This window comes from Hyperolius riggenbachi, chromosome 10 (genome assembly GCF_040937935.1).
Source record: "Hyperolius riggenbachi isolate aHypRig1 chromosome 10, aHypRig1.pri, whole genome shotgun sequence".
NCBI classification, from domain to species: domain Eukaryota; kingdom Metazoa; phylum Chordata; class Amphibia; order Anura; family Hyperoliidae; genus Hyperolius; species Hyperolius riggenbachi.
In genome coordinates, this window is record NC_090655.1 from 28,620,120 (window position 1) to 28,630,939 (window position 10,820).

The 10,820-nt window shown below is 43.8% G+C and overlaps 1 protein-coding gene across 1 annotated transcript in view; it reads right to left on the reverse strand.

Annotated features, from left to right (window-relative positions):
• The window catches only part of LOC137535930 (alpha-2-macroglobulin-like), a 203,547-nt gene that overhangs the window by 114,971 nt on the left and 77,756 nt on the right, over positions 1-10,820 (reverse strand). Inside the window, exon 14 of the mRNA XM_068257820.1 lies at positions 3,662-3,807. Within this exon, the coding sequence (XP_068113921.1) occupies positions 3,662-3,807 (146 nt within the window). The remainder of the gene's footprint in view (positions 1-3,661; positions 3,808-10,820) is intronic.

Sequence of the window (10,820 nt, forward strand, 5' to 3'; positions counted from 1 at the left end):
TGTGTTGAGTGAACCCAACTCACTGCATCTAACTACCTTTATTGTTCAGTGAACCCAGCTCACTGCATCTAACTACCTGTTGTGTTGAGTGAACCCAGCTGACTGCATCTAACTACCTGTTGTGTTCAGTGAACCCAGCTCACTGCATCTAACTACCTTTATAGTTCAGTGAACCCAGCTCACTGCATCTAACTACCTGTTGTGTTGAGTGAACCCAGCTCACTGCATATAACTACCTGTTGTGTTGAGTGAACCCAGCTCACTGCATATACCTTGCATCCCCCCGAGATGGACAAAATGGAAAAACCAGGTAGAGGAAGAGGTAGAGGCAGACCCAGAGGAAGGCCACCAGGCACCGGCAGGTCTGTGCGAGGTGGTGTTGCGGTGATTTTGTGCGGACCTGGCCCAAAATACAGTGCTCAGAAGAAGGCACGTGCCATCACCTCCCAAAATTGTGAGGACGTGGTTGAGTATTTAACACAGAACACCTCATCTCCCGCAGCCAGTGCCACCAGCGCTAGTACAAGCACCACATCCGCTGCATTTGACACTTCGCAGGAGTTATTTGGTGGTGGTGAAATCACTGATTCAAAGCCACTACTGCAACAACAACAAGAAGGCGCAGGTACACCACCTCATACGTCTGAGTTAGGTGGCGATAGTATGGACGTAACGTGTGAGGATAGGGGTGATGAACCACCTGAAGTTGGTGCAGTTGAGGAGGTGTCTGAGGAAAGTGAAGCTGGGCAGGAGGATTATGATGACGATTATACGGATGCCACAAATGTTCCCAGTAGAGGAGATGACCAGGGGGACAGTTCAGAGGGGGAGTCAGAGAGGAGTAGGAGGAGACGACTCCATGATAGAAGCAGAGGGAGCTCTTCCTCAGAAACAGCTGGGGGCAGTGTCCGGCACCATGTATCGCCAGCTATGGACAGCTAGCCAACATGCCCTTCAACGTCAGCTGCTGATGCCACCATAGCGCCATCACCCCAGGGGGGCTCAGCGGTTTGGAAATTTTTTAACATGCGTGTCTCAGATCGAAGCAAAGCCATCTGTTGTCTCTGCCAGCAAAAATTGAGCCGGGGAAAGGCCAACTCTCACGTAGGGACAAGTGATGTCGGACATGCGGACATTCTTTAGTCCAACTCCTCACCATAGTCCTTCCGGATCCACCCTCCACCAACGCCTGGACCGGCAGGTAGCCGACTACCTGGCCTTGAGTGTGGATGTAGACACTGCGAACAGCGACGATGAACCCTTGGACTACTGGTTGCGCAGGCTTGACCTGTGGCCAGAGCTGTCCCAATTTGCAATACAACTTCTCTCTTACCCTGCCGCAAGCGTCCTGTCAGAAAGGACCTTCCGTGCAGCTGGAGGCATTGTCACTGAGAAGACAGTGTTCAGTACCTGACCTTTATCAAAATGAATGAGGCATGGATCACGGAGGGCTACTGCACGACCGAAGACTAAGTCAGTCCCCACACACAGCATCTCTGCCTGCAGGCCACTTGCCTTCTCCGCCACCACCAACAGGGTCCAGGACTCTAGGCGGATTCCTGGATTTTTAAGGCTGCTGCTAGCAGCGGCCGCTACACTAATTTTTCTGGTGCGTGTACATGTCTGACTAATTTTTCTGGCTGCACTGCGGGCGGCTGCAACAAAAAAACAAAAGGCATGGACATGTGCCCATCCCCCTTCGTGATCATTACCTTGCTGCGGTGAAGGGGCTTGCGTATCACAATGAAGCAATGACCGCTGGCTATTTGAGTGTCTCGGGTGGGGGTGGGACACAAAAGATAATAAGGTCGTTGCTTCATTGTGGTCAGACCAAATTTGATCAGCTGGACAGTCACTGTTGTTCTATCATTGAGCTACCACAGCCCGGCGACCATATGGGCTTGAAAACCGCCACGGCCTACACTCTCGCCACGGTGCGCACCAGTCCAGCACGGCCGTCACTACGCAAACAGCTGTTTGCAGTGCGTTACACAGTGAGTTTGGTGTGTCAATGTGAAGCAGAACTCTAATTACACTCCCTGATTGATGTATACACATGCAAGATGTTTTAAAGCACTTTAGGCCTGCAATTTAGCATTCAATGTCATTTCTGCCCTTTAAAACGCTGCTTTGCGTCACATCCATATTTTTCCCCGGGACTTTGGGCATGTATCCCACTCCGCCATGCCCCCCTCCAGGTGTTAGACCCCTTGAAACATCTTTTCCATCACTTTTGTGGCCAGCATAACTTTTTCTATTTTTCAAAGTTCGCCTCCCCATTGAAGTCTATTGCGGTTCACGAACTTTTCCGCGAACCGAACCTTCCGTGCAGGTTCGCGAACCAAAAATCGGAGGTTCGCGAACCGAAAATTGGAGGTTCGCGACATCACTCTAGTTATGCCCCTGTGTTGAGGCATAGTGGAAAAAGTGGGCAGCCTATAGAGATGGCCCAAACAGTTCACCGGCGAACAGTATTCTGCGAACTTCCGCTGTTCACAGCGAACCTCAAAGTCAACAGACAAATGGCAGCCAATCAGCTAGCACCCCCTCCTGGACCCCCCATCCCCTATTAAAATGCAGTTGCGGTGGCCATATTGGATTCATTCTCTGGCTGCATCGATAGTGAGAGCAAGGTCAGACTTGCTGCAGATAGGTAGGGAAAGCATTAGCTAGGCCTGTGTTCTTGTTCCTCACTGACTACTTGCTGAAAACACCCCAAACAAACCTTTTGAGGGCTACCACATCAGTCTCCTATGTTTTTTTTTTTTGTGTGTGTGACACTCCACAGCCCACTGACATCCAGAGCTGTGCACACTACTGCTATTTGTTTCCACATTAAGTTGCAGGCACAGAGTAATACTCCAGTGTAGTATTTTTCACTATATTCTCTGTTCGCAAATGGAAAATTTGATGTTTGCGACATCTCTAGCAGCCTACGCATTACTCTCATTTTGTGTTTCTTTGAATTAATCGAGAAAAGAAGATATATAAAAATACAGTATCATACAACCGTTTGACATAAAGATAAGCAGGTAATATATTGTTGACTGAGAAAAGGTGGCAGGAGGTAGAGGGGGACTTGAAACAGACCTCACCTGGTCCCCTGGAATATTTTGCAACTTTGGCACAAGATCAAACAGTCCTTCGGGATCAGACAAAAGTGGAAAAATCGAGAGCCCCAATAGTGTGTTATTGTTACTTTGATAGCTGAATTACATGTGAAGAATAATACTCACAAGTATGAGTTGCCAGATGTAGGCAACCACTAGTAACGCTTGAGGGGAGATTAGGCCTGTCCCCACTCAGGCTAAGAAGTCGCTCTCCGTAGATAGAATAAGGTGATCGCACCCATCCAACCAGTGGATACAAATGTGTTCAAAAGATTACAGAGGCGCCATCAAGGATAAAATGCATTAACATTTCATAAAATGTGGGGTATTGGATGACTTACCTCCCCAATGATGACACTAATAATAATAATACTCAAAAATAACAATTTATTGTTACTCCAACAATTTTTGCAACACGTTTCACGGGTCTATAGCCCGTTTCCTAAGGCAGTATAAAACGGGAGCAACTGTAAAAAAAAACAAAAAAACACCTGGTCCCCGGAACATTTTGCAACTTTTGTTCAAACAGTCCTCGGAATCGGTTCCCTCACCTTATTATTCAGGCAAACTGGCAATTCTATAAGTGTTTTGCCTGCGGCGACATCCCCGTCCAGTAGTATGGTGAACACAATGACTGTGGCGCGAGGAAACAATTCCACCGTTTTACTGAACTTCAAATGAAAAGATCCGGTTACATCTATAGGGATGATTAAAAATAAGTAGTTACAAAGGGTAGAAGGCAAACCCAATCAGTTTTTTTTTTTTACTAGAGCATTGAGATACTAGAGCAATGAGATGCAAATATTCCCATGCAAATTTAAAGCTAAGTACAAGCTTTTAATTATAATTGGCCAATCACTGACCAATTTCACCATCTCCATGTAGTATGAAGGCCAGCAGCAGAGGCGTAGCTAAGGTTTTCAGTGCCCGGGGGCCAAACAGTTTTTTGTAGCCCCCCTTGGACAAAGTGGGTGTGGTTACACATCATAATGTGTTTGTGGTCATGGGTGGAGTCAAATGAACAAATGCTGTTTAGATGTGCCCCCTTCTTCCCGATAGATAGTGATATGTACTGGATGGCTGGCTGGCTGGATAGTGTAATGGTTAAGGGCTCTGCCTCTGACGCAGGAGACCAGGGTTTGAATCTCGGCTCTGCCTGTTCAGTAAGCCAGCACCTATTCAGTAGGAGACCTTTGGCAAGTCTCCATAACACTGCAGTCTTCTGCGAGAATGGGAAGAGAAGCAGGGGTACCTCGGGCAGCCAGCAAGACACCTCTCATGCACATGGGGGTGCCGCGGTCGTGCTTAGCGCCGTCAGTGCTGCGCCCGGGGGCATATGTCCTCCCTTGCCAACCCATAGCTACTCCTCTGGCCAGCAGATTTTGAATGCTAAACCTGGGTACACACAAGATAAAAGTCTTTGAAAAATGAAAGATCTGCAGAAAATCTTTGTAAAAATAAAAATATTCAGAGGAAAACCTCCAAAGATAGCAACAAAATATATTTGTCTCTCAATCTTTCAAATCCATCCCAGTGGATCTGATCTGCAGATGATTGTTCATTAACCACTTCAGCCTAACTGGACGAATATTTTCGTCCAGTTAGGCAGCGCGCTCTCCTGCGCCCCCCCCCCCCCCCCCCCCCCCCCGTGCACGCCCCCGTTGCTGGCCACTAGCCCAGCGATCAATGAAAGGGATTATAAATCCCTTTCACTGATCGGACACCCCCCCCCCCCCCCCCGGAGAAAAGCCGACAGCGTCTCTTCAGACGCTGCGGCTTTCCTGAGATCAAAAAGTTCCCCGTCTTCATACTTCTTCCTGGGAGCGAGATCGATCGCTCCCAGGACTTTTTGACTGTGGTCATCTTGTGGTCAAATAGCAAACTACACCCAAATACACTTTGAATGAAATAAATACATTTTAAAACATGTAAAATCCCCTGTTTACCTCCCACACCAAAAAATACCCACATACAAATTTTAATAAAAAATAAAATGAAAAATTACAATAATAAAAAAAAAACCATAAATAGTTACCTAATGGTCTGAACTTTTTAAACATTCATGTCAAATGAGTATATCAATATGATTTAATAAATTATGGGCTTCTAAATAGTGATGGATGCAAATTGAAAAAATGCACCTTTATTTCCAAATTAAATATCGGCGCCATACATTGTGATAGGGACATAATTTAAATGGTGTAATAAGCGGGACAAATTGGTAAATAAAGTACATAGGTTTTAATTATGGTAGCATGTATTTATTTCAAACTATAATGGCCAAAAGCTGAGCAATAATTATTTATTTCCATTTCTTTCTTAATATTCCTGTTAAAATGGATTTAGAATAAATTTATTCTCAGCAAAATATATCACCCACAGAAAGCCTAATTGGTGGCGGAAAAAACAAGATATAGATCAATTCATTGTGATGAGTAGTGCTAAAGTTATTGGCAAATGAATGGGAGGTGAAAGTTGCTCAGATGTGAAAAAATCTCAACCCTGCAGGTTGAAGTGGTTAAACAAGGTGTGTATGAGATCTGACTGCAGATATTTCTTAACTTTTGTATGCACAGGCATGCATGAAAAAAATAGTCAACAGACTATGAAAGCATTTTGCAAGAACTGATCTTTCTGCAGATACTGATCTTTTGCATGTGTACAGCATCTTTAGAAAGATCAATCTTTCAAACCTTCCTGACAGATCTATGTGACAGATAAATTCCTCAGTTTAAGATTTTTATCTGATGGGTGTACTCAGCTTAATAGAATAGACTGTGTAGAGTATGGCTTTCATACTACAAGAAGGTGGCAAAAACGGTCTGTGATCTTTCATTTTCCAAAGACTTTTATCTCATGTGTGTACCTAGCATAACATTGCATGGTAGTAGTGGTTAGCTCTCTCGCCTTGCAGCGCTGGGTCCCTGGTTCGATTCCCAGCCAGGGCACTATCTGCAAAGAGTTTGTATGTTCTCTCCGTGTCTACGTGGGTTTCCTCCGGGCACTCCGGTTTCCTCCCACATTCCAAAAACATACAGATAAGTTAATTGGCTCCCACTAAAATTGGCCCTAGACTACAGTACTTCCACTACATAATATAGACATATGGCAATGGTAGGAATTAGATTGTGAGCTCCTTTGAGGGACAGTTAGTGACAAGATATATATATACTCTGTACAGCGCTGCGTAATATGTCGGCGCTATATAAATACTAAATAATAATAATAATAATAATGGTAGCAGGAAAAAGGGGCGCCGGCTGAGGGTGGACGAAAAGGGCGCTGCCATAGACTTTAATGCAATTAATATTAATACGGCAAAAAAGTAGAAAAAGACGCTGTGATAAATATCGTCAACAACATTAGAGCATTATAGTTTTTGAAGTATGTTATCGTTTTAGAAGCTTGCAGCGTTATAGTTTTTGTCATATATTATTTTGTTGATATGTACAGATTTTACGTTATCAAAGATATCATTACTATGTGTAAAAGGGTGTTTCTGCAGGGGGAGTGGTTAGGGTTAGGCACCACCCAGAGGCGGTTAGTTTTAGGCAACACCGGAGGGTGGTTAGGGTTAGGCACCGCCAGGGGGGTGCTTAGGGTTAGGCACCACCAGGGGGGTGCTTAGGGTTAGGCACCACCAGGGGGGTGGTTTGTTTTAGGCACCACCAGGGGAGGGTTCTGTGTGAGGGTAGGGTTGGGTTAAGCTGTATTGTTGAATTCCGTTGCAATATTTAACCTCTTGAGGACTGCAGTGTTAAACCCCCCTAGTGACCAGGCCATTTTATGTAAAATTGGTCACTGCAGCTTTAAGGCCAAGCTGCAGGGCCACACAACACAGCACACAAGAGTTCCCCCCCACCTTTTTTCCCCACCAACAGAGCTTTCTGTTGGTGGGGTCTGATCCCCCCCCCATGATTTTTTTTTTACAAATCTTTTTGTTTATTTTTTAATAAAAACCCTATTTCTTTAAATATTTTCCATCCCTGCCTCCCCCGCCAGCCTATCACTGCCGATTGCTTCTAAGTCCCCCAGGGGGACAGCCGTGTCACGCGGCTGTCCCCAGTACAGCGCTGCTGCTGATCGCAGCGCTGTACTGATATAAACACGGCGATTTTGCCGTGTAACAGTCTCCCTAATGGCGATCACCGCTCGGAGACTGAAGGCGGAGCTCTGCTCCGCCCCTCAAGCAGGAGATGCGCGCGCAGCCTGCGTGTGATCTCCTGCAAACTGCTGCCCCAGGACTTTACGCCAATCGGCGTTAGGCGGTCCTGGGGCTGCCGCCGCGGCCACACCCATCGGCGTGACTCGGTCGGCAAGCAGTTAACATTGATATCTTTTTATTATTTCTTGTCTGTTTTTACAACGGTATTTATCATTAACAAAGCTTGACAACAATGTGTATCATTAATAGATTTTGTTAATAACCAGCGCCATTTCGTTATCAAGTCGGGCCCTTTTTTCACGCGTGCTTTTTTCAAGAACACCATTGCGTGCATGACCCAGAAGGATGAAAGTCTGGAGAGCAAGTTATCGAAGGACACACCACTTTTCAGACACTAGTAATGGGCAGAAATTATGCCTATGGGTAATTAAGCATTGTTATTTGCATTTACGCATCGTAATCATAATGCAAATTTTCAGGGAAAAGCGTAATTAATTTTGTATGTAATTGTAAGCATTCGTTAGTATGCATGAATTAACACATAATTTACATGTAATTTCGTGCCTACTCCGGCGGTGAATAGCAAATCCCCCATACATGCTATTGCCATTAAAATAGCTACATATATGGGGACTAGTCAAAAAAAAATTTTTTTTCAAAAAGACCTGGTAGTTTTAGAGAAAATCGGTTTTAAAAATAGAAAGAAAAAATGGTTTTTAAACTAATTTTTCTAATGTTAAAACCCCTTTTTCTTTGCAACATTAAAATCGATTTTCTGAAAAACGACAAGGTCTTTTTGAAAAAAAAAGGTTTTTTTTTGACTCGTACACACTACTCCCCTAACATATGTTGCAATTTCATAATGGTAACAATGTACGGGGGCTTTGCTATTCACCACCAAAGTCGGCACAAAATTGCACATAAATTATGCATAAATTCATGCATAATTACAAATGATTTTTCAAAATCAATTGAACTAACAATTTGTAATTATGTATAGGCGTAATTGCGAAAATGTAGGCAAAGTTTAGCTTAATGGTAATTAGCTGAATACGGTCATCACTGTCAGACACTTCGTAGAATTCCCACACAATATTATTCAAATTTAATGGTGCGTAGTGATGATCGTAATATGCTCATTACAATTACGTGAAGTTTTGGGTAAAATGTTGTATTTATGGCCACATGTAAGTAAGGTTTGGAAATTCAATTGTTTTTGCATAATCCATTCGTAATTTTGTTAAATTTTACATCATTCTGTGCTATTTTTTTTTTTTTTAAGAAAATTGATTTTAAAATTGCAGGAAAGGAAAATGGTAAAAATTTAATTTTACTGAATTTTAAAACTATTTTTCTTTCACATTTCTAAAAATGGTTTTTTTAACCGCTTCGGGACCAGCACCCTCTGCCCCCTTAAGGACCAGAGGGTGCTGGTCCTAAACCACCGCTTCCCGACGAATCGCCGCTAAAATTCGCCGGTCATGTTGCTCTGTCCCCGCCGCAGGCTGCTCTCTCTGCCGTCGCTATGACGGCAGAGCGCTATGCGCCGGTCAGGAGCCGCATTCATTGGCTCCTGACCCTGTCACTCCATGTAAGCCAATGGGAACGGCTCCTGCCCGGCTCACAGTGCTCTGCCGTCATAGAGGCAGCAGGGCAGCACATTGCGGCGGAGATCTAGCGGCGGGGACGGGCGGGGGCGTGCGGTGAATGGGACATAGAGTTTACGTCAGGTCAGAACCGCAGCGCCCCCTGCCCACCGTAGAATTATACTGTCCGCAGGTGGTTAACCTATTTTGGTTCCTGGACGTAGTTTCTACGTCCAGGAACCATGCGCGCTACCGCGGCCGATCGCGCGCGTGCACGCACACTCCCGGCCGCGGATTCGGTAGCCAGGGAATCAATGTATCGGGCTACGGTGCCCGATCATTGATTCCTCTCCCCCGCTGAAAAAGCGACAGCTTCTCTCGGAAGCTGCGCCTTTTCTGGCCGTTCCCTTCCCGATGAGTCACTGTAAGCGTATGTTACGCTTAGAGTGACGTCATGTAAACAAACTCATGGCCGCCATCTTGTGGCCAAAAAGTAATACTACACCTGTAAAAAAAAAAAAATTTAAAATTAACACACATTTACATCATTATAAATCTATTGTTTACCTCCCACCCTCCCAAAACTACCCAAATAAAATGTTTACTATACAAAAAAAAAACCATTACAATAAAAAAAAAAACATGTAAATATTTACCTAAGGGTCTAAACTTTTTAAATATCAATGTAAAGATGAAATATTTCTATATTTTTTTTATTTTAAACTTGTAAATAGTGATAGATGCAAAACGGAAAAAATGCACCTTTATTTCCAAATAAAATATTGTCGCCATACATTGTGATAGGGACATAATTTTAATGGTGTAATAACCGGGACATATGGGCAAATACAAAACGTGAGTTTTAATTATGGAGGCATGTATTATTTTAAAACTATAATGGCTGAAAACTGAGAAATAATGAATTTTTTCAGTTTTTTCTTATTCTTCCTGTTAAAATGCATTTACAGTAAAGTGGCTCTTAGCAAAATGTACCCCCCAAAGAAAGCCTAATTGGTGGCGGAAAAAACAAGATATAGATCAGTGCATTGTGATAAGTAGTGATAAAGTTATAGGCTAATGAATGGGAGGTAAACATTTCTCACCTGAAAACGACGGAACCTGAATGGGTTAAAAACTATTAATTTTTTTTTCGTTTTCTTGTTCCCAGCTATTTTAGTGACAATAACATGTATGGGGCTTTGCTATTAACCGCTAAAGTCGGTACAAAATTATGTCAAATTACAGTTCCTAAATATGCGCACAAGCAAAATTAATTATGGTTTTTCCTGAAATTTACAGTATGATTTTGCATCGTGATTGTGCATTACAATGTAAAATTAACGATTATGTGGAATTTGTACCCATCACTAATACTGTGTGCTGGAAAATGTAGTAGTTGGGAAACGTATTGATATTGCCAAACTGCTCTTAAGGAGGGAGGCATACTGGATCAAATTGAATGGGATGCTGAAACCAGGTGGCTATAATGAGAAGTATAGCCTTAACCACTATGCAACCGCCTAATGCAAGATAGCGGCCACAGAGTGGGCTTCCTCGTTCCTCGATCGCACCATATGTAGTGATTTCGCGAGCAGCAAGATTTACAGGGACAGAGCGCTCGCTCAAGCGCGTTCCCTGTCGTAAACAAAGCCATGCTTTTGGTATTTACATGTATAAAGCTCACAAACGTGTACAGCGCTGCGATCTAGCTCTACAGAACACAGCCCTGTCACTTAACCGTCCCCTTTAAACCAGTGACCTGCAAATTTGGCTTTCCAGCTGTTAATGAACTACAAGTCCCACAATGCATTTACCTTTATGAATCATGACTGTGGCTGTCAGACTCCCACAATGCATTGTGGGACCAGGCATGGTCGGAATAGCCGATTTCCGTTTCCGGCACAATTCCGCATTCTGACATATAGAAATTCCGTTACCGTTCCATTCCGACGGTATACC